This window comes from Anastrepha obliqua, chromosome 2 (assembly GCF_027943255.1).
Source record: "Anastrepha obliqua isolate idAnaObli1 chromosome 2, idAnaObli1_1.0, whole genome shotgun sequence".
NCBI lineage: Eukaryota > Metazoa > Arthropoda > Insecta > Diptera > Tephritidae > Anastrepha > Anastrepha obliqua.
Genome location: NC_072893.1, coordinates 2985706 through 3007951, shown reverse-complemented (window position 1 = coordinate 3007951; position 22246 = coordinate 2985706). Strand labels below are relative to the sequence as shown.

The 22246-nt window shown below is 33.7% G+C and overlaps 5 protein-coding genes across 7 annotated transcripts; 4 read left to right on the top strand and 1 right to left on the bottom strand.

Annotated features, from left to right (window-relative positions):
• Positions 1 to 3859: 3859 nt before the first annotated feature.
• LOC129237062 (zinc finger protein 519-like) lies at positions 3860 to 17963 on the bottom strand. 2 transcript variants are annotated; one of them, XM_054871460.1, is made up of 5 exons: positions 17688 to 17963; positions 5603 to 5987; positions 5222 to 5546; positions 4087 to 4618; positions 3860 to 4020 (listed from the first exon to the last, which is right to left on the bottom strand). In XM_054871460.1, the coding sequence occupies exons 2-5, from the start codon at positions 5969 to 5971 to the stop codon at positions 3876 to 3878; spliced, it is 1371 nt and encodes a 456-aa protein (XP_054727435.1). In that variant the 5' UTR covers positions 5972 to 5987; positions 17688 to 17963; the 3' UTR covers positions 3860 to 3875. The 2 variants fall into 2 exon arrangements, with proteins under 2 accessions (XP_054727435.1, XP_054727434.1); XM_054871459.1 differs by lacking the exon at positions 17688 to 17963 and having other exon boundaries at positions 5603 to 6268.
• On the top strand, positions 6349 to 9208 carry LOC129237060 (zinc finger protein 846-like). 2 transcript variants are annotated; one of them, XM_054871457.1, is made up of 4 exons: positions 6349 to 6844; positions 6906 to 7260; positions 7327 to 7858; positions 7926 to 9208. In XM_054871457.1, exons 1-4 carry the CDS (start codon positions 6464 to 6466, stop codon positions 8062 to 8064), a joined length of 1407 nt encoding a protein of 468 aa, XP_054727432.1. In that variant the 5' UTR covers positions 6349 to 6463; the 3' UTR covers positions 8065 to 9208. The 2 variants fall into 2 exon arrangements, with proteins under 2 accessions (XP_054727432.1, XP_054727433.1); XM_054871458.1 differs by having other exon boundaries at positions 7327 to 7862; positions 7926 to 8023.
• On the top strand, positions 12077 to 13489 carry LOC129237064 (zinc finger protein 33B-like). The gene is made up of 3 exons (XM_054871463.1): positions 12077 to 12606; positions 12665 to 13193; positions 13260 to 13489. The coding sequence occupies exons 1-3, from the start codon at positions 12235 to 12237 to the stop codon at positions 13487 to 13489; spliced, it is 1131 nt and encodes a 376-aa protein (XP_054727438.1). The 5' UTR covers positions 12077 to 12234.
• LOC129237066 (gastrula zinc finger protein XlCGF49.1-like) lies at positions 13504 to 13952 on the top strand. Its single transcript, XM_054871465.1, has 2 exons — positions 13504 to 13791; positions 13855 to 13952. Exons 1-2 carry the CDS (start codon positions 13504 to 13506, stop codon positions 13858 to 13860), a joined length of 294 nt encoding a protein of 97 aa, XP_054727440.1. The 3' UTR covers positions 13861 to 13952.
• Positions 17964 to 20271: 2308 nt separating the features above from the next.
• LOC129237059 (zinc finger protein 91-like) lies at positions 20272 to 22123 on the top strand. The gene is made up of 4 exons (XM_054871456.1): positions 20272 to 20795; positions 20854 to 21232; positions 21299 to 21830; positions 21906 to 22123. Exons 1-4 carry the CDS (start codon positions 20424 to 20426, stop codon positions 22042 to 22044), a joined length of 1422 nt encoding a protein of 473 aa, XP_054727431.1. The 5' UTR covers positions 20272 to 20423; the 3' UTR covers positions 22045 to 22123.
• The last annotated feature ends 123 nt before the right edge of the window (positions 22124 to 22246 follow it).

Here is a 22246-nt window from a genome sequence, read left to right as displayed (position 1 = left end):
CGCAATCCACAGTATTTTTGCGTAGAACTCCTTTTCGCGTGGGCGGCCTTCGGCCGCGCTTCAAAAAAATAACCCTCATCAGTCCAACTCCGGCTACGCAATCCACAATATTTTTGCGTAGAACTCCTTAAACACTCTTTTACAATACATTTTATTGATATCATTGAAAAAATTTTACAAAAATATTGATTTTCTGAAGGGCCGCCGGATTTGATATTCATATTAACAGTAAATCCTACATAAAAGTATAGTTCCCCCGATCTTAAACACTCTTTTACAATACATTTTATTGATATCATTGAAAAAATTTTACAAAAATATTGATTTTCTGAAGGGCCGCTCTTCTGTATAATTACCCAATCTTTGCAGTCTCAGTGTTTTATTGAAGGTGTGTTAAGTGAATGCAGAAAGAAAAATCGGAGCCGGGAAAGCGTAGCTGATTCACCTACATGTAGCGTATCTCATCATGGCAACAGCATTCAAGATATCGGAGTTTTAGAAACTAAACTGTAAGTAATTACTAATTACAAAGTTAAATGTGTATTTCTAAAAATAAATTACATTCGTATTACTTGTAGAGTGGCCTTAAAGCGACAAAATTCAATTTTGCGAAAAGAAAACGGTAAGCTGTCCACAGATCTTACGAGCCTAAAGCAGCAATGCGACCTACAGGTAAAGTGTATTGAATCGATGACTTCCAAAATGCGAAATATGGAAGAGAAACTGGCTTCCATATTCACAAACGGGCAAATCAGCAAGCTTAAGACGGGAACTGAAAACAAGAATTGGGTGGAGGACGACATCGCACAGTCCATTAGTTTATATGCTGTCAGCCCAAAGGCATATAGACTGCTGTATAAACAATCTTTTCCACTTCCTTCAGTTCGAACACTACAACGTTGGGCACAAAAACTGACGTTTTCGCGTGGGTTAATCCAACCAGTTTTCCGCTTGTTGGCAGCTACTACACATATGGACCAATCACAAAAGCTAAGCGTATTGAGTTTCGACGAAATGAAATTAAGAAAGTCGCACTGTTACGACGTTTCATCGAACTCAGCATTAGCTAGCGTGAATTACGTGCAAGTAGCGATGCTGAGAGGTAAATTTTGCAATCAAAATTTATTTTAAACAATATTTTTTTAAATTCTAAATTTAAGGTTTAATGTCCAAGTGGAATCAGCCAGTCTTTTACGACTTTGATCGAAAAATGACTGCAGATTTGATACAACAAATTTTGCGGCGGTCCCACAGTTGTGGATACAACATTGTAGCTGTTGTGTGCGATTTAGGTGGTGTGAATAGATCGCTTTTTAACGAACTAGGCATAACCGAAGACCAGCCATGGCAAGTCATGATACTTAAATTATATATATTTTTACCCTTATAACACTTATTTTTTTTTACAGGTTCATTTTCAACAATCAAAAGGTTCTCGTTTTTGCTGACGTACCGCAATTGCTGAAGCTACTGCGGAATCATTTCCTTGATCAAGGGCTTCTTATTAATGGAAAGCCTGTAAAAAAGGAAATCATTTTGGAGTTATTGTCATGCACTTCTGTGGACTTGACAAAAACTCACAAGATTTCAGAAAATGACTTAAACTTGGCTGGGCCTGACCGCCACAAAGTAAAAGCAGCTGCGAAATTGTTTTCACATACGGTGGCGGAGGCTATCACGAGAGCAGCAAGTTTTGGTCATCTGCAAGAGCAAAATTGGTACGAATGCTCCGAATTATTCAAAATAGTATGTATTTTAGATAGTTTCACTATTATATGCCTTAATATTTTTAATATAGCGCGTTATTATTTCAGACGAATGATTGGTTTGACGTGTTCGATGTTAGGGTGCCTCACGCTGACTCGAGGACAGGGTGTCATGCTTACGGACTAGCAATCGAGGAGCAAAACAAAATCCTTGACAAGATGACCGATTTGATGGAAAACATGAGGGTGATGGGAAGATTTAGACTGTTACCTTTTCAAAAAGGTATACACGCATTTTTATCATGAAAGATTAAATCTTCAATTAAAAATGTATATATATTTTCCTTATAGGAATCATTCAGACAAATAAAGCATTAAAAATGATACTGCAGGAAGTTAAAGCTCGCTTTAATGTCAAGTATGTCTTGACATATCATCTCAATAAAGACATACTGGAGAACTTGTTCGACGTTATTCGTCCAAAAGACGGATTGCATGATCACCCTGACCAACAGGAGTTCAAGTACCGCATGAGGCTTTATTTACTGGGGTACAACAAGGGCGTGATAACCGACGCCAAAAATGTTGAAGAGGATGATGTGCCTGATATAGAAGTAACACAGCCCTCTCTTACCGGTACTTTAAATAATTTAAAGTTTTTTTAAACACTTAAAAAGTGTATTGCATTAATTATATTTGATTACTTTTACAGGATTAATGCTTAAAAATCTAAATTCTCAAACGGAACTGTTGCCAATTGAGGAGGTCGATTTGGAAGAACTAGAATTTGACCACCTAGAAAACTTAGCTGGATATATATGCCACAAGCTGAAGGACGACATCCCTAGCACTTCATTTAGATGTAATAACGACCAGTAGGAGGATACGGTACATTAGACAGGGCTAGTTTACTGGGGCGGCAGCCCTTGGTCGGGAAAAACCCCGAGTCATTCCGGTAACGTAGAACCGGCTGCCATGGGAATGGCCAGTCGTACTCTTGGGCGGCTCAACTGAGCGAGAGTGATTTATCAATACCTACCTCTTCTATGATGGATCATATGCAGCAAGTAGAGACAGTATTTAAAGCAATGCACGAAGATGATTTAAACTGGACTTAAAAATACATTGACGTAGGTCAATCATTGGGATCATTATCTAATATCATAGCGTTATATGTACAATGACTAAAAGTATTCCGAAAATACTGATAATTTTTAGTCATTATTTTCCATCACGGTTTAAATTATTTTTTGCGATTTTATAATTTGTTAATAATAATATTTTTCAATTTTATTGTATTGCTCAGAACATATAATCTTATTTTCTGAAGTCATGATTGTTTTGTGAGTTGTGATAAAAAGCACTGTGACGCAGCGAAGCAAGTGTCGATTTGTATGTTTTTTCTTTTATGCATTTGTATGTATATCTATATTTATATTTGATGCTATGGCAATATTTTGATGTACCTATTTTTTATTTTTGTGAGATTTTTATTTAATATAAAATATTTTATAATGCCTTAATAATAGTTACATTTTATTCTAATATTTATTTGCATTTACCCATAAGTGTTAAGAAAAATATATTACATCTTATTAAAAACCCCTCAAACGTAGTCTATTCTTTGCGTTTCAAACGCAACAAAGGAATAAAATGTATGCGTATTTCTGTTCTTTTTTTAAGAGCTTGAAAACTGGTGTATTTATAACTTGAACGCAATTGTAGAGAACTCACATCTGCACATTATGCTCCTTATGCTTTAGATCGTTAGAATTTAAAATGTGGTTTATTCTCAGTGATAAACCCAACTGGCGACTAAGTTTTTTTTTCAATATATTTAAATATTGTTTGGCGTTCATTGTGCCTTCAATAAACACCAAGTCTCCTACTCTACTTGAAATGCAAGGAAATTGTCCTAAATTTAACCGTGGGAACTATAAGTATATCCACCAAGAACCAAAGTTTGCTCAAATCAAGACTTCTTTTGTACACAACACTGATTTGCAAGCCGCCACGTGAACAACTCAATGGACAATTCAGTTTGGTACACTCTGCTCCATATATTATGAATTATTCACAGGAATATATATTCATAAGTCGCAACTTAAAGAGCATTAAATAGCCCGATGTCCAAAGTTGAAAAATGCATAAAATTATTCCACAAATAAATTATTTATTTATAGTTGCTTCCTCCTCTGTCTCAGAAAAATTATATGATATATTTCCACGTTTCCTACTTTCCTTAAGCCTCACAACGAAACTTTCAATTTCGGATAAGTCAACCTTGTGAACACACTTGATATGTCGACGAATCCTACATTAAAAAGAAACAACGACTTATTCACATTTAAATTCTACTTCAATTATTTTGTTTGCTTACTTGTACATTTCAGGAAATTCTTTTCCGCAAATTGAACATCGTAAGGGTAAACCTGTGTGTTCTAAACGATGTCTTTGTAGAGTCCATTCATATAAATATTCCTTCCCACAATCCTCACACTTCCATTGAATGCCTTCATGCAATTGTAAATGCTTTCGCAGTGTAGATCTTTTAGTGAAAGCCTTTTCGCACTTATCACATTTAAATGGGGTGTCACCAGTGTGGCTTCGTAGGTGCACTTCGAGATCCACGGAGCGAACGTAACGCTTTTGACAATATTTGCATTGAATCGTTTGACCAGCATGTTTTTGTTGGTGTACAAGAAGATTGCCCTTAAATAAAAATGATTGACCACAGTCATTGCAGTGGAATCGAGGTTTTCGACTGGGGTCGTGTGTTTTCAAATGATTTCTTCGTGCCATTTGTGTATAAAATTTCCGTCCACATACTCCACAAGCAAATTTTCGTTCTCTGTTATTTTCATGAATGAGTTCATGTTGCGTTAAAGTGCTGCGATGTCTGAACGTACGAGCTAAATTAACATGTACTTTAGGTGGCGTATTTAAAAAAATAATCAAAAAATACCTAGTGCAGGTGGCTAATGAAGATAAGACCGAAGATAAAATCCTGTGTGGAAAGAAACTGAGTATGTTAAAACTTTTTACAGGGTTTATTTTAAAAACATTTCCTTGCTATACTGTGGCTATAACCAAGATCATATGCATCAAAATTACAACACTTATACAACATTTAGAAAAATTGTAGTGAAATAAAATTCAAAAGACCGTTCGCAAAAGAAAGCTATTAAAAATCAACGCGAATTTTCGGAGGCTGCTTCAAACGTGCAGTTGAATATGCGAGAATTTATAGAGGTATAAAACGGCATAATCAGAATTTAAAGCAAATTCAGGGTAAAATCTTTGAATTTGTGATGAAGATCTTAAGAACTTCACTAAAATTTGTAACAGGTGTTGAAACTTTGATTATTATCTTATTGGATATAGCAAGGGTAATATTTTTATAGAGAATTAAATAAAAAGTTATAACGTGCTCAATTTCGTGACATGCAGTTTTTTGTTTCGGTCGTAAGTTATTTGCCATCTGTTGTAATAAGGCAAGTAACTATTGTACTTACGACACGACTTGCAGAGAAACGATTCTATACTTCGGTTGCAAGAATGACTTGAAAGCTGCCTTTTCGATATTGACTTCCCGCAGGTTTTGCAAATGTCGACTTCATCATTTTTTTCAACTTCTACCGCTTTTTTTCTAGTTTTATGCTGGCTGGCGCGAGGAGATCTTTCAGATGTGTTTGACGCAATTGGCTTGGCCGAATTTAATATTTCAGAAGCACACGAGCTTCCTTTAGTAACTTTTAATAAACACTCCTTTGAGTTTGAATTTTCATCGAGGAAAGCGTTGCTTACCAGAGTTAATGGTTCCTCATCAATTTCTCTTTCCTAAAAGTTGCAATTAGTAAATATTTTAAATGTAAGAAACGCTTTATTTTACTTACTTTGATATCAATTGGTGTAGATTCCTTCCCAACCCCAACCCATTCAAAATACTTCTTATCATTTTCCGAAAAAAACGTCCAGTAATTCATACGCAGTGTAGTGTCCGTCTCTCTAGCCTTTCTAATAAACACATAAGCTTCTTTGAGTTTTGCAGCACAGCTATAACAGAAATGCTCATATATTCTTATTGCCTTATCATTATCCTCATCTCCTCCTTTTAAAACTAAATTAAGCTGAGTGCATTGCTGAAAACAGTCTGCATATGACAAACTTTCGTTTATATCTTCTACTGGAAGATGCCAATTCAAAAGGGGTACTGAATTTTCCACTCTCAAACAAACTCGACACATGTTTCGTGATGATTCCATTGGCAGAATTTTAATTCTTCAATGATAAGTAACAGATATTTGAAAAATGGCAAAATACATCAAAACTTTTAAACTTGATATAACAAATACTTAGGGATAGGTACACGGAAAACTAATTGTGAAGAGATTAATCGACTATTTTCGTTTTCGATTTCCTTAGTGCTACCGAAATGCAGTGTTCGAAAATTTGTATAAATCTACCTTCAGAGATTTTTGGTAAGAAATAAGTCTTACAATTAATATATTTATTATCCTTGCATAAACGGTCTTTGGTAGTCTGCACATTTTGGAAAACGTATTTACATTACATTAAAGACTTTCATTATATTAAAAGTTTCAATCAATTTTCCAACACTAGACAGGCAATTACACTTTTGTAAACAAGAGGAAATACAACAATTTTTTTCCTCACGAATATGGATATTATTTATAAAATAGTGATTTTAATACAAACTTGATATCTCAGTTTTTGCATATTGTTTTAAAATTTAAATGGATACAGTAAAAATATGCAGAGCCTGTCTGTCACCAGAAGATCGAGTGCATCTACTAGATTGGTACCAGCCTATTGACTCCTCCAGATGCGATTTATCATACAAAGAGTGTTTTTGTAAGTGCACACAAATTAATCTCAGTTTAAAGGATGATCCAAGCGAATCTGATGAAACCCGAACGCAATACTTATGCTCTTGTTGCGCACAGAAACTTAAAGATGCTTATGATTTTATTGAAAAAGCGAGGAGAGCTGATAATGAATTACGTTGCGCGAAGAACGAGAAAGTGAAATTGGAGGCCGTGGAAAATAAATTTGAGTGGGTTCCAGTAGAAGTGAAGAAAGTGAAGATAAATAAGCCAGGACGGGAAGCAGCTGAGGTAAATAATTAATAATTTTTGTAGTGAATGGAATATATGAATATTTTTACTTGTTACAAAGGAACACCCTGAAGATGTAAAGGTCACATATACGTGGAATGAGAACTCAATGGACGATAATGGAATAGCTATTTCAGATGACTTCGAACATGGGGACAGCATTGATAAAAAATTAGCAAACGAATCGGATGAGCATTGCATGGACGAATTTGGGAAGCTGAATGATGAACGCAAAAATTCGAAAAATTTTAAGAAAAGAGGCAAAGTGAAAAATAAGTCCGATCGATCTGGGAAACATTTCAAAAGATTGGACGAGCTTGTGAATTGCGACGAATGTCAGAAAACCATGACGAGAAAAGCTTTGAGAAAACATAAGCCCCGTCACAAGCCCAAAATTTTTCTTTGTCAAGCCTGCCGTAAGTATTTTAATGTATTTCACTAATTTGGCCAAAATTATATGATTTAATATTAAACTTCATCAGCCAAAACATTTAGTGAAGCAAGTGGTCTAAAAAATCACGAACTTATCCACAGAGAAAATCGGGAGAGATATCCGTGTGACAAATGTAATCAAACATTCTTATCAAGGTATTCATACAAAAAACACATTCAGACGCATGAAAGCAACCGGAAACCGATATATCAATGCACTCAGTGCGAAAAATCATTTCTTCATAAAAACGGTCTAACAATTCACGAACTTCATCACAAAGGAGCCACAATAGAATGCAATATTTGCCAAAAACGATATGTGCGACAAATAGACTTGGACACCCATTTGCGAACTCATTCGGGAGAATCTCCGTTTGTGTGCCATATATGTGATAAATCGTTTATCCACAAACGTATCTTAAATAGGCACTTGCAATATCATGAGGGGTACTTTAGTTACACTTGCTTAACTTGTGGAGCAAAATTTTCAAAATATGACAAATACTATTCACATCGCATGCAACACACTGGTTTACCTTATAAATGTGGCTCATGTGAAAAACAATTTCCAGATGCTTACAAGCAAGTATTTTGTATATAACAATAACATTTAAACACTTGTTTCATCTGACTCAAATATCTATTTTAGAATTAAGCGCCACATTAGAGGGGTCCACAAGATTGAACAGGATAAAGAAGTAGAAAAACTCGTAGTGAGAATAAATATAACAAAGGAACATAGAGGACGAATAGTTGAAATTTTGAAGAATCCAGAAAATGAAAAATAATATTAATTACAGATCCATCAATCGGTTATGCAAAACATTTATTCGAAGCGCTTTGAAATAAACTTTAGCCGGATTTATGACATCAATGTATATATATATAAGTAGTTTAATTAAATGTGAAATGTCGTTAGTGAATGAAAAATTTAACAGTGAGTTATTCCGGTGATGTTGACCCGACTGACATAGGGACACAAGGTAATAGAAAGTATCAATTAATTTAAAAATCGAGTGATACAATCTTGGCATGCCGGTCCCCTAATATAAGGTGCTGTACCCTCTTTTAATTTTCACAATTCTTTTAAGTTCAACAGTTGCATCTTATGCAATATTGTCTTCTGGGTGTGCCTTTGAATATGGTATGCAAACATTATTTCTTCAATTAAAAAAGGACATAAAGGCACAATTAATGAGAAAATTAATTGAGTTGAATATTTTTGAATCATATTTCGAGTCAACTTTAGTTAGATGCACCCGGCTTTAAAAAGTACCAAATCGCTTAGTTATAAAAATTTGAAAGCGGAGCTTGATGGACTTTTTGTGCTGTTTATTGGGCAGAGAAAATTACTATCCCCTAAGTTACAATTTTCAATTGAGAAATATTGTTAATATTTCAAAAACTAATTAACCGATAGAAAAAATATGCCAACTCAAAGGCAATTAAAGGCAAATAATAATTACTGGAAACGAAATGACATGTAAATTAGCCAGGAAAAGGATGACTTCCCCATTTATAAGCCCAGAACCATTTTGTGACCTTGGGAAAAGTAACTTCTCTTATTCAAGAAGAAGATGAAAGACAAAATTGAACAATCTAACGGGTTTCTCGCAACCAAAACCAACAATAGGTAGGTTTGACCTAAACCGATTTAAAGGTTGTATGGAGTTAAATAAAAATAACTTTAGAACGAGCACAGGAATTCTAACACTCAGTGTAAATTGAATCATCATTTTACTAACCTGAGAATATACGCCAATGGAACTTGCACATTCTGTAGTGAGGAATGAAACTGTCATCCGCGTGCTGGCGTCTTGCCCAGCACTAAGAGGAGAAAATAAAACTCAATAAAATAGGACAAATACCAAAATTTATTGAAGAAGTTGGGCTCATAGAAATACTCTGATTCTATGAAGGGGGATCCTCATAATTGCTGTATTGTATATCAAACAATAACTTATAAAATGTCAATGAAATAACAACTTAATCAATATGTTTGATAATAAGCTTAGCTTTAATAGTTATTGTTGTTGTTGTAGCAGCAGAAACATTACCCATGCATATACGAGGAATGCTGCTGAATTAAAAGTCCTTGGCCGGATATAAATCCGAGTCGATCCTGTTACGTAGTACCGACTGTCGTGGGAACGTTGTAAAAATGTTGTAATATACATTGCTTTACCTAAACCCGCTTTTGTAAATTTCCTGCACACAATCTTTTGATATTAAACATTCTTTATTATTTTATTTTAATTCTAATCGTAAGTCTACACATATAAGTAAGTATACATAAATAAATAAATAATACTAATAATAAGGTAATTAAAATGTATTTCTTTTGTTGCGTATGCGTAAAAAACACATTTTTATAGAAAAAATAGGAACTATGTCCTATAGCAATTAAAAAATAAAATAAAAAATTTAGCATTCCCATAATTTTGAATAGTGTAGATCCATCAATATGGACTAGCACGAACAGCTACATATCTTAAAAATTGTCAAAATAAATAAAAACCACGAACATGAAAAGGAGCGCAGATGAAAATTGCACATAAGGCAAGAATATGGGTTGGTGTCGAAATTCTAAAAACAAAATTCTGCTTTTTTAAAATTCCGCTTTCAAAATTGTGCGCACTTTTTCAAAATAATTACATTACCTCTTTAAAATTGTTAACATTTACAGAATTTTGTAATACAGAACATTGTGGGATATTCATTGTCAAATTTAGGTATGGTTATTTGTTAGTAAAACTTTTTACACAATTTGAGTATATGCGCCCCATTGTTTTTAACATATTCGTACATATGTACATACCTACATTAATTATAGTTGACAACAGTTATAGGTACATTGGTATGTACATATGTTTGCAATCAAATATTACCTGGAGATGAGAACTTCTATCACAAATGAGGAATTACAATTTCACCACACCTGTCTACAACGGTTCTTATATTGAATGAATTAAGTCACACTACATATTTAAAAAGAATTGCAAAAAATATTGTAATTGGGTAAACTAAAATATTGTTATCGCTTTAACATATACATATGTATGTATATTTATGGAATAAATGTTTATTTTGTTACTTCTTGTATGACGAAAATCACAAAACTTGAATAAAGCAGAATTTTTCGCCTTAAACATGCAGAATTTTGAAAAAGCAGAATTTTAGAAAGCAGTATTTTAAAAAGCAGAATTTTATTTTAATTAATTTTTTTGCAATTTACAGAATTTTGTAATACAGAGTAATGACACGCTCCCCAAGAATATTACATAAAAGCAATTACGATAGCAATTAAAAAAAAATGAATATTCTCATCATTAGAACATGGATTATAATCTAGAAATCTAGACAAGAGATAAATTTCTATGGTTGTGTTAGGAATTGCCAAAATATTTAACGAATGAGTAGTTTGTGTTTGAAACTCTAGCTGCATCCCGAAATATAAATTTAAGCACATAAGACAAGAATATTGCATACTGGTAAAATCTTTTTAAAACACGCTCAAGAAATACTGATTTCTTTGAATATCTAATACGAACAGTAGGAATATACCTTCGTAACGATCTTTTGAGCTAATTTAATATGAGCAATAAATTAATTAACAAGAATTTAAGAATCAAATTTGATTTTAGGCCTATCCGATAGTGGGGTTTTTTGTTACATTTCACTTTAAATATTATGTTGGGTTGGCAACTAAGTAATTGCGGATTACACTCGTAATCCTTCAGTTGAATTTTTAGGTTTGCCGACGTAGTACAAATGTAAAACACATCTTGTTTTTTGATAGTTTGCAATTCAGTTGTCAATCAGTAAAAAAAGTTTTTTGATCGCTGAAAATGGAAAATCAAAAGGAACATTTTCGTCATGTTTTGCTTTTTTATTTCCGCAAGGGGAAAACCACATCGCAAGCTTATAAAAAGTTATGTGCTGTTTATGGTGACGAAGCCTCAAAAGAACGGCAATGTCAAAATTGGTTTGCCAAATTTCGTTCTGATGATTTTTCACTCGTCCAGTTGAAGTTGATGACGCCCTAATCAAAGCAATAATCGATTCGGATCGTCACAGTACAACACGTGAGATTGCAGAGAAGCTTCATGTATCACATATATGCATTGAAAATCTCTTAAAACAACTTGGCTATGTTCAAAAAGTAAGCAAAAATAAAGAATAAAGATATCTCGTTCCATGAAAGAATTATCCTTGATTTTCTAAAAAAATCCGCAATTACTTAGTTGCCCACCCAACATTTTGCTTTGAACACACCAACTATACAATATCAATGTAAATAGAAATGAACGTTACTTTCTTTTTCGCGATTTTGACAAGTGTGACTTCAGACACCATAATAGTGCAAAACAAATAAACAATAAATGATATGTTTATGAAAATTCGCAACATGGTATTCTATTATCCTTTAAAGTTCGTATGCAGGGAAGATTTTACAGATACGTTCGATCAGAAGAGTGCTTGCAAATTTGGAATAGTTTACATTTCAAGAATCTCAATACTACCAAGCCATTCATTAAATTTTCACAAACATGCAAATTCCCTTCCTTTTAGTTTGTTTTGTATTGGTAAGGGATCGGACATCAGGCTTGCCAAATCGGGAAAAATAAAGTAACTGCTTTGGGAAGACTCCACCAGTAGCAAAGAACGTAAATTGATAGAGAAGGCTCAGGAACGAATGGGCAGGTTAAATGTCAAATAACATCAAAACGCGGGTAAGAAAGTTAACAGAATTTACTCTCTGCCAGTAGTACTCAATTCGCTTTGATGACTACCTTAGCATATTCGCCTTGAGTACGCTCTCCGTTGGATATTTGTTATTTATTTGTAAGAAAACACCGCTATGTATTTGTAGAAATAAAGCTTAATTTTATGGAATCAAGGCACTTCCTGGGCATATTTACTTTGATATCATAATTTCCAAATATTGTCAAATTTAAATGGATTCAGTGAAGATATGTCGTGCTTGTCTGGCGACAGAAGATCGAGTTCATCTATTAGATTGGCGACAGCCTATTGATTCCTTGGAATACGTTTTGTCATACAAAGAGTGTTTTTGTAAATGCACACAAATCAATCTCAGTTTTAAAGATGACGGAATCGAATGTGATGAAGCCCGAACGCAATACCTGTGCCTTTACTGCACCCAGAAGCTCAAAGACGCTTATGATTTCATTGAAAAAGCGAGGAGAGCCGATAATGAATTACGTTGCGCAAAGGCCGAGAAAGTTGAATTGGAGAGCATCGAAAGCAATTTTGAATGGGTTCCAGTAGAAGTGAAGCTAATGGAAACTAATAAGCCAGTGGAGAAGGTATTTTAATTATAATTTCCGTAGAATAACCCAATAAGTATTTTTATTTTTTCAAAAGGACTGCAAGGAAGATATAAAGGAGACAAATGTGTGGAACGAACGCTTTATAGAGGATGCTAGAATAGATATGTCAAACAACATCAAACGCGAAGAAAATATGGACGAAAAATTGGCAAACGAACCGTATGAGCATTGTATGGACGAAGCTACGGTAGTTTTATCAAATGAGAGTGATCACCATAACTCTGCTCCCACATATTCGTGGAATGAGAACTCAATGGACGGTAATGGAATAGGTATTTCAGATGACTTCGAACATGGGGACAACATTGATAAAAAATTGGCAAATGAATCGGATGAGTATTGCATGGAAGAAGTTGGGAAGCTGAATGAAGACGAACGCAAAAATTTGAAAAATTTAAAGAAAAGAGGCAAAGTGAAAAATAAGTCCGATCGTTCTAGGAAACATTTCACAAGATTGGACGAGCTTGTCAATTGCGACGAATGTCAGAAAACCATGACGAGAAAAGCTTTGGGAAAACATAAGCCCCTTCACAAGCCCAAAATTTTTCTTTGCCAAACCTGTTGTAAGTATTTTAATGTATTTCACTAATTTGGCCAAAATTATATGATTTAATATTAAACTTCAACAGCCAAAACATTTAGTGAAGCAAGTGGTCTAAAAAATCACGAACTTATCCACAGAGAAAATCGGGAGAGATATCCGTGTGACAAATGTAATCAAACATTCTTATCAAGGTATTCATACAAAAAACACATTCAGACGCACGAAAGCAACCAGAAACCGATATATCAATGCACTCAGTGCGAAAAATCATTTCTTCATAAAAACGGTCTAACAATTCACGAACTTCATCACTAAGGAGCCACAATAGAATGCAATATTTGACAAAATCGATGCGACAAATAGAATTGGACACCCATTTGCGAACTCATTCGGGAGAATCTCCGTTTGTGTGCCATATATGTGATAAATCGTTTATCCACAAACGAATCTTAAATAGGCACTTGCAATATCATGAGGGATACTTCAGTTACACTTGCTTAACTTGTGGAGCAAAATTCTCAAAATATGACAAATACTATTCACATCGCATGCAACACACTGGTTTACCTTATAAATGTGGCTCATGTGAAAAACAATTTCCAGATGCTTACAAGCAAGTATTTTGTATATAACAATAACATTTAAACACTTGTTTCATCTGACTCAAATATCTATTTTAGAATTAAGCGCCACATTAGAGGGGTCCACAAGATTGAACAGGATAAAGAAGTAGAAAAACTCGTAGTGAGAATAAATATAACAAAGGAACATAGAGGACGAATAGTTGAAATTTTGAAGAATCCAGAAAATGAAAAATAATATTAATTACAGATCCATCAATCGGTTATGCAAAACATTTATTCGAAGCGCTTTGAAATAAACTTTAGCCGGATTTATGACATCAATCTTATATATCAAAATGGAGACGTTTTTTTGTGTTCGTTAGTCGCCGATTCACGCCTAAACGCATTCACCGATTTCAATCAAACTTTCACAGATCATTGGTATTGGTCCATAGATGGTTTATGTGAAGTTTTAAAGAAATCGGTAAAGGTATGCGTGTGTTGTGTAAGTGTGAAAAATACAATATTTGCGTGTTTCCCTTATACGGACATTACGTATACGGAATGAGAATACACGCAAATGAATAGAATATACACAGTCATGAATAACATTGTTTCGATGTCGGGTGACGTATGCGACTGTATTATTCGTAACGCAATAGTTGTCCTCTCTTTTCTTTCCTTTTTATGCATGCGTGACACGGCATCAAAGCACATTGCTTTTTTTTTAACTGGAAAAATATTTTGAGCTTCATTTGAACGTTTTATGATTTAGATAAAATAAAAATTCGTTAAATATATTTGATTCCATTAATAACCATAAGCCTGTATTATTCGAAGCTCAAAGTTTTTGGACAAATATTGAAACGTTTACTTAAACTAAATGTTAAATACAAATATAAATGCGCAAATGTAAAAGTTTAGATGGATTTAAAATATACGAAATTATTTAGCGGTTGAATCCATACATTTTTTGAAATCCATCATATGGATCGACAGTCGCCATAAATGTTCTTTTAAAAAATAAAATGTGTTAATTTGATGGTAGCTCGAGTATTAAGATCAGGTTTCTATTAGTATAACTTTGTTCATGGGTTTGCGTAATTTTTCTGTGGTGAAAGTCTAAAACCAAGAAAAGAAAACGCGAAAGCCGACGAGAAAAATGTAAAAAATAAATCCTCCTGCATGTATACATTTATACTCGAAAAAGTTATGCTAACACTTTTTTCATGCATTTACGTAGACAATTTTATATGAGCAAACGTACGTTTACGAGATAAATGCCTAAAAGCAGGTATTTATAACTAAAATAGCGCTCTCAGGCATTTCTGTAACAATACTTCTGTAAATTTCATGCTCCAAGTGTTCGAACATTGGTATAGCGCTGAAGACAAATGCTCAGGATATAATACAAAAATCCATATTTACTTGATTTCACATAGTAATATTATCATTGTTAAAAGAGAACAAGTTTTTATTAGGTAATAATTAAATAATGCAACCTTATGTGCTGCTTTGACGAGTGGAAAACCCAAAATAAATAATTATATTTGTATGTGTGTTTAAAAGAGTTGGATTATTTTGTGAGTGTAAGCAGTTTCAAAGTCAAAGAGTAGTTGCAACAATAAAAGGTACCTGAAACACATTTTCATTTAACAACTAAAATTGCAAATATGAGTGTGTTTTTCATTGTTGTTTTTTTTTTTGGGAAAAAATTTATAAAAATAAAATATATTGTGCGTAAAATTTTAATAATCAGTGAAAATAAAAAAACGGTGGTTTCGTTGTTGTTGTTAGCGATTGTAATGCACATTGTGAGTTTTTCATGTTTTTTTGATTAAATTCATTACTTTTCAATTATTTTGTTTTAACTTATTGGAAATCAACTTATGCGGCCAAAAGAATTAGAAATTTAATTTCAACAATAGAAAAAAGAAAATTATATTACTTACTGGAATGGGAAGAGTTTTGCAACAATGCAAATTAAATGTGTGGGATGAATGTGCAATGGCACATCAAAAATCAGTGGAAGCATTGGATAGAACTTTGAAAGATTTACGTATTAATCAAGAAATATTTTGGTGGTGCTTTAATATTATTGTCTGGTGATTTTCGTCAAACTTTGCCAGTAATTTCCCGTTCAACACCAGCAGGTGAATTAAAAGCATGTTTAAAGACATCCCATTTATGGAGGCACGTAAAAACTTTGACTTTGAAAACAAATCTGCGAGTTTATTTGCAAAATTATGCATCGGCTGACGAATTTTCAAGACAACCTCTGAAGATAGGAAATGGACAAATTCCTATTGATGCTGCTATTGGCTTAATCACTTTGCCAGATAATTTTTGTAATTTTGCACACACAAAACAAGAATTAGTTTCAAGTGTTTTTCCAAATATTGCGAGAAATCATCAAAATCACAATTGGTTAGCTGAGAGAGCAATACTGGCTGCGAAAAATAAGGATGTTGGTCAATTGAATGCGAATATTTTAAATGATATGCCTGGTGAGATTGTAACATTTAAATCAATTGATACAGTTATAAATCAAGATGACGCTGTAAATTATTCAACAGAATTTTTAAATTCCTTGGATTTACCTGGACCGCCGGCTCATCGCTTACAATTGAAAGTTGGTGCACCAATTATTTTACTTAGCAGATTAGCAGTCAAAAAGGTCATTAATAATCTTATTGAAGCAACAATTTTAAAAGGAAAATTCAAAGGTGAAGACGTATTGATTCCGCGTATTCCGCCGATTCCACCAGATTTAGCTTTTGACTTCAAAAGATTGCAATTTTCAATACGTCTTGCATTTGCAATGACAATAAACAAAGCACAAGGACAATCGCTGGAATTACGCTGAATTGACTTAGAATATCCATGCTTCTCCCACGGACAATTATATGTATCATGTTCACGTGTAGGAAAGCCATCAGTTCTGTTTATTTATACCACAACTCAGGGCAAAACAAAAAATGTAGTTTACGAAAAGGCTTTGCGTTAATTTAAGTTTAAAATTAACATTAATTTTATATTGTAAAAAAAGAATAAATACACATAGAGTGAATCTAAATCGAGTGTTCATTATTCATTTCTAATTTTGATATGCCTAGCGAAGCAGGCAGAGGGTCCGCTAGTGTATGTATATATAAGTAGTTTAATTAAATGTGAAATGTCGTTAGTGAATGAAAAATTTAACAGTGAGTTATTCCGGTGATGTTGACCCGACTGACATAGGGACACAAGGTAATAGAAAGTATCAATTAATTTAAAAATCGAGTGATATAATCTTGGCATGCCGGCCCTCTTTTAATTTTCACAATTCTTTTAAGTTCAACAGTTGCATCTTATGCAATATTGTCTTCTGGGTGTGCCTTTGAATATGGTATGCAAACATTATTTCTTCAATTAAAAAAGGACATAAAGGCACAATTAATGAGAAAATTAATTGAGTTGAATATTTTTGAATCATATTTCGAGTCAACTTTAATTAAAAAAAAAAAAATCGCTTAGTTATAAAAATCTGAGAGCGGAGCTTGATGGAAGAGAAAATTACTATCTCCTAAGTTCCAATTTTCAATTGAGAAATATAGTTAATATTTCAAAAACTAAATAACCGATTTAAAAAATTTGCCAACTCAAGGCATTTAAAGGCACATAATAATTACTGGAAACGAAATGACATGTAAATTAGCCAGGAAAAGGATGACTTCCCCATTTATAAGCCCAGAACCATTTTGTGACCTTGGGAAAAGTAACTTCTCTTATTCAAGAAGAAGATGAAAGACAAAATTGAACAATCTAACGGGTTTCTCGCAACCAAAACCAACAATAGGTAGGTTTGACCTAAACCGATTTAAAGGTTGTATGGAGTTAAATAAAAATAACTTTAGAACGAGCACAGGAATTCTAACACTCAGTGTAAATTAAATCATAATTTTACTAACCTGGGAATATACGCCAATGGAACTTGCACATTCTGTAGTGAGGAATGAAACTGTCATCCGCGTGCTGGCGTCTTGCCCAGTCAAATTGGATTTTTGGCCTATCCGGTTGTGGCTTTTTTTTGTTAAATTTCACTTTAAATATTATGTTGGGTTGGCAACTAAGTAATTGCGGATTTCACTCATAGATGCCTTCAGTTGAATTTTTAGGTTTGCAGACGTATTACAAATGTAAAACACATCTTGTTTTTTGATAGTTTGCAATTCAGTTGTCAATCAGTAAAAAAAAGAGGTTGTCTGTAAAGTCGGTTTACTGACGATAGTTTAACGTGACAACGTCATAAGAAAATATTGATGGAATGGTTGCAATTTTCAAAACAAAATTTTAATTTTATTTGTGTGATAGATATTTTGTATGGATATAGAGGAGGAGGTAAAAGGAATTGCAATGGAATAGGTCAAGTTACATTTACACAAACGTGAAAAATGACGAAACATTTATCAAATTCATGAAAGATTTCTTCAATTTCGATTGTGCATCAGACGTTAATAAGTCAACAACACTAAGAGGCACCATCATCGCTTTGCCTTTTTCAAGACACTTTACACTCGAAACACTCCCTTTCATTTCCTACTTTTTCTATCATCGTCCTATTCTCAACAGAGAAATGGTTCATTACCATGCACACAGGAAGAAGGCATATGCAAATACAAGTATGTGAATTTATATACAAATGCGCATATACATACATATACATACATATATATGCTCACTCAAGTAGGACAGAGCCAGATGTCGAACGTTGCCGAACGCGGGAGCCGATTGTGCTCTTTGTCGTTCGTTCCGCGCTCTCGCTTGCAGTTCAAGCACATTAGCTTACATTTGCTTGCGTACGGAATAGATTCGTATATTTGATATGTCCATATGGTTTGTATGCATCTTTACATATAGATTTGTTCTTTTTGAAAATTGCGCGAAATTGTATATGTATATGCATGTTTATATACATATATTAGTATACAACATATCTTATAAGGTATATGGTAAATATTACCATACATTTTTTCCTTCATATATAATAAAAAAATTAATAATAATAAAACAACAGGTATTATTAACAAACTTGGTTTTATTTTAAATTTTTCAAGTAAATTAAATTAATAATAATCAATAAGAAGGCATATGCAAATACAAATACGTGAATTTATATATGTACATATGCGCATATACATATACTTAAGTAGGCGACAGCAAGATGTCGAACGTTGCCGTTCGTTTGCTTTGTCGTTCGTTCCGCGCTTTCGCTTGCAGTTCATTCAAGGTAACGACAATGAGCAAGGTAACGGCAAATAAGCAAGATAACGACAAATGAGCAAGGTTACACTAATGAGCAAGGTAACGACACATTTTTTCGTGCGTGCAGCCTGTTAAATCGAATTATAAGATGTTATCACGTCAAAAAGTTTTTTGATAAGTTGCGTAGTTTTCGTTCGGCGTTCGTTGAAAAATGGAAAATCAAAAGGAACATTTTCGTCATGTTTTGCTTTTTTATTTCCGCAAGGGGAAAACCACATCGCAAGCTTATAAAAAGTTATGTGCTGTTTATGGTGACGAAGCCTCAAAAGAACGGCAATGTCAAAATTGGTTTGCCAAATTTCGTTCTGATGATTTTTCACTCGTCCAGTTGAAGTTGATGACGCCCTAATCAAAGCAATAATCGATTCGGATCGTCACAGTACAACACGTGAGATTGCAGAGAAGCTTCATGTATAACATATATGCATTGAAAATCTCTTAAAACAACTTGGCTATGTTCAAAAAGTAAGCAAAAATAAAGAATAAAGATATCTCGTTCCATGAAAGAATTGTCCTTGATTTTCTAAAAAAATCCGCAATTACTTAGTTGCCCACCCAATATTTTGCTGTGAACACACCAACTATACAACATCAATGTAAATAGAAAAGTAAGCAAACGAACGTAAACAAGATAGGAAATTTTGACGCAATTACATCTATGGCGAAAAAATCACCTGGGCTCATCCACCACCCAAAGTTTATTCAATACTAAAGGTGGCGTCTTCCCAAAACAGTTACTTTCTTTTTCGCGATTTTGACAAGTGTGACTTCAGACACCATAATAGTGCAAAACAAATAAACAATACATGATATGTTTATGAAAATTCGCAACATGGTATTCTATTATCCTTTAAAGTTCGTATGCAGGGAAGATTTTACAGATACGTTCGATCAGAAGAGTGTTTGCAAATTTGGAATAGTTTACATTTCAAGAATCACAATACTACCAAGCCATTCATTAAATTTTTACAAACATGCAAATTCCCTTCCTTTTAGTTTGTTTTGTATTGGTAAGGGACCGGACATCAGGCTTGCCAAATCGGGAAAAATAAAGTAACTGCTTTGGGAAGACTCCACCAGTAGCAAAGAACGTAAATTGATAGAGAAGGCTCAGGAAGGAATGGGCAGGTTAAATGTCAAATAACATCAAAACGCGGGTAAGAAAGTTAACAGAATTTACTCTCTGCCAGTAGTACTCAATTCGCTTTGATGACTACCTTAGCATATTCGCCTTGAGTACGCTCTCCGTTGGATATTTGTTATTTATTTGTAAGAAAACACCGCTATGTATTTGTAGAAATAAAGCTTAATTTTATGGAATCAAGGCACTTCCTGGGCATATTTACTTTGATATCATAATTTCCAAATATTGTCAAATTTAAATGGATTCAGTGAAGATATGTCGTGCTTGTCTGGCGACAGAAGATCGAGTTCATCTATTAGATTGGCGACAGCCTATTGATTCCTTGGAATACGTTTTGTCATACAAAGAGTGTTTTTGTAAATGCACACAAATCAATCTCAGTTTTAAAGATGACGGAATCGAATGTGATGAAGCCCGAACGCAATACCTGTGCCTTTACTGCACCCAGAAGCTCAAAGACGCTTATGATTTCATTGAAAAAGCGAGGAGAGCCGATAATGAATTACGTTGCGCAAAGGCCGAGAAAGTTGAATTGGAGAGCATCGAAAGCAATTTTGAATGGGTTCCAGTAGAAGTGAAGCTAATGGAAACTAATAAGTCAGTGGAGAAGGTATTTTATTTATAATTTCCGTAGAATAACCCAATAAGTATTTTTATTTTTTCAAAAGGACTGTAAAGAAGATATAAAGGAGACAAATGTGTGGGACGAACGCTTTATAGACGATGCTAGAATAGATATGTCAAATAACATCAAACGCGAAGAAAATATGGACGAAAAATTGGCAAACGAACCGTATGAGCATTGTATGGACGAAGCTACGGTAGTTTTATCAAATGAGAGTGATCACCATAACTCTTCTCCCAGAATTTTGAAAAGTGTAAAGGAGAGAAGCAGAGTAAAAAATGGGTCTAATCCTGCTAAGAAAATTTTACGAAGAATTAATGAACTTGTCAGCTGCGAAGACTGCGGGAAAACCATGACGAGAAAGGCTTTAAGCAATCATAAGCCCAGACACAAACCTAAAATATTTCTTTGTCAAGCCTGCCGTAAGTAAATTACTGCATATTCATCATTTTTATCCCATAACTAAATTATTAGTATTACTTTATTAGCAAAAACTTTTAGAGAAGCAGGTGGACTAAAGAATCATGAACTTAGTCACACAGAAAATCGGGAAAGGTACCCATGCGACAAATGCAATCAAACATTTTCAACGCCGTATACATACAAAAGACACATACAGACGCATGAAGACAACCGGAAACCGATCTATCAATGCACTCAATGCGAAAAATCGTTTCTTCATAAAAGCGGTCTAACAATCCATGAACTTCATCATAAAGGAGCCACATTAGAATGCCATATTTGCCAAAAGCGATATGTGCGACAAATAGACTTGGACACCCATTTGAGAACTCATTCGGGAGAATCTCCGTTTGAGTGTCATATATGTGACAAATCGTTTATCCACAAACGAATCTTAAATAGGCACTTGCAATATCATGAGGGATACTTTAGTTACACTTGCTTAACTTGTGGAGCAAAATTCTCAAAATATGACAAATACTATTTACATCGCATGCAGCACACTGGTTTACCTTATAAATGTGGCTCATGTGAAAAACAATTTCCAGATGCTTACAAGTAAGTTTTTTGTATTAATCAACAATATGTTTGTACTTATCTAATTTCTATTATATTTTTCTTATATGTTTTTAGAATTAAGCGCCATATTAAAGCTGTCCATAAAATAAAACAGGATAAAGAAGTAGAAAAACTCGTAGTGAGAATAAACACAACAAAGGAACATAGAGGACGAATAGTTGAAGTTTTGAAGAATCCAGAAAATGAAAAATAATATTAATTACAGATCCAGCAATCGGTTATGCAAAAAATTTATTCGAAGTAAATAATACCAACTAGTATTACAATGTCAATGTAAGTAATATAATTAAATGCAAACCTCTATTAGTTATCTTTATGTATTTGGTCTTATGAAATATGATCATTATAAGTGGAAGTAGACCACGCATTCTTTGCAATAAATAATTTGCTCATGA

Excerpts from the sequence above, each read along its gene's own strand:
- LOC129237060 (XM_054871457.1), top strand. The coding sequence starts at position 6,464 with ATGGATACAGTAAAAATATGCAGAGCCTGTCTGTCACCAGAAGATCGA. Across the intron at positions 6,845-6,905 it reads CAGGACGGGAAGCAGCTGAG|GAACACCCTGAAGATGTAAA; the intron begins GTAAATAATTAA and ends CTTGTTACAAAG. Across the intron at positions 7,261-7,326 it reads TTTTCTTTGTCAAGCCTGCC|CCAAAACATTTAGTGAAGCA; the intron begins GTAAGTATTTTA and ends AAACTTCATCAG.
- LOC129237062 (XM_054871460.1), bottom strand. The coding sequence starts at position 5,971 with ATGGAATCATCACGAAACATGTGTCGAGTTTGTTTGAGAGTGGAAAAT. Across the intron at positions 5,547-5,602 it reads CTACACCAATTGATATCAAA|GAAAGAGAAATTGATGAGGA; the intron begins GTAAGTAAAATA and ends TGCAACTTTTAG. Across the intron at positions 4,619-5,221 it reads GTTTCTCTGCAAGTCGTGTC|CTCGTACGTTCAGACATCGC; the intron begins GTAAGTACAATA and ends ATGTTAATTTAG.
- LOC129237066 (XM_054871465.1), top strand. The coding sequence starts at position 13,504 with ATGCAATATTTGACAAAATCGATGCGACAAATAGAATTGGACACCCAT.
- LOC129237059 (XM_054871456.1), top strand. The coding sequence starts at position 20,424 with ATGGATTCAGTGAAGATATGTCGTGCTTGTCTGGCGACAGAAGATCGA. Across the intron at positions 21,233-21,298 it reads ATTTCTTTGTCAAGCCTGCC|CAAAAACTTTTAGAGAAGCA; the intron begins GTAAGTAAATTA and ends TTACTTTATTAG. Across the intron at positions 21,831-21,905 it reads CAATTTCCAGATGCTTACAA|AATTAAGCGCCATATTAAAG; the intron begins GTAAGTTTTTTG and ends ATATGTTTTTAG.
- LOC129237064 (XM_054871463.1), top strand. The coding sequence starts at position 12,235 with ATGGATTCAGTGAAGATATGTCGTGCTTGTCTGGCGACAGAAGATCGA. Across the intron at positions 12,607-12,664 it reads CTAATAAGCCAGTGGAGAAG|GACTGCAAGGAAGATATAAA; the intron begins GTATTTTAATTA and ends TTTTTTCAAAAG. Across the intron at positions 13,194-13,259 it reads TTTTCTTTGCCAAACCTGTT|CCAAAACATTTAGTGAAGCA; the intron begins GTAAGTATTTTA and ends AAACTTCAACAG.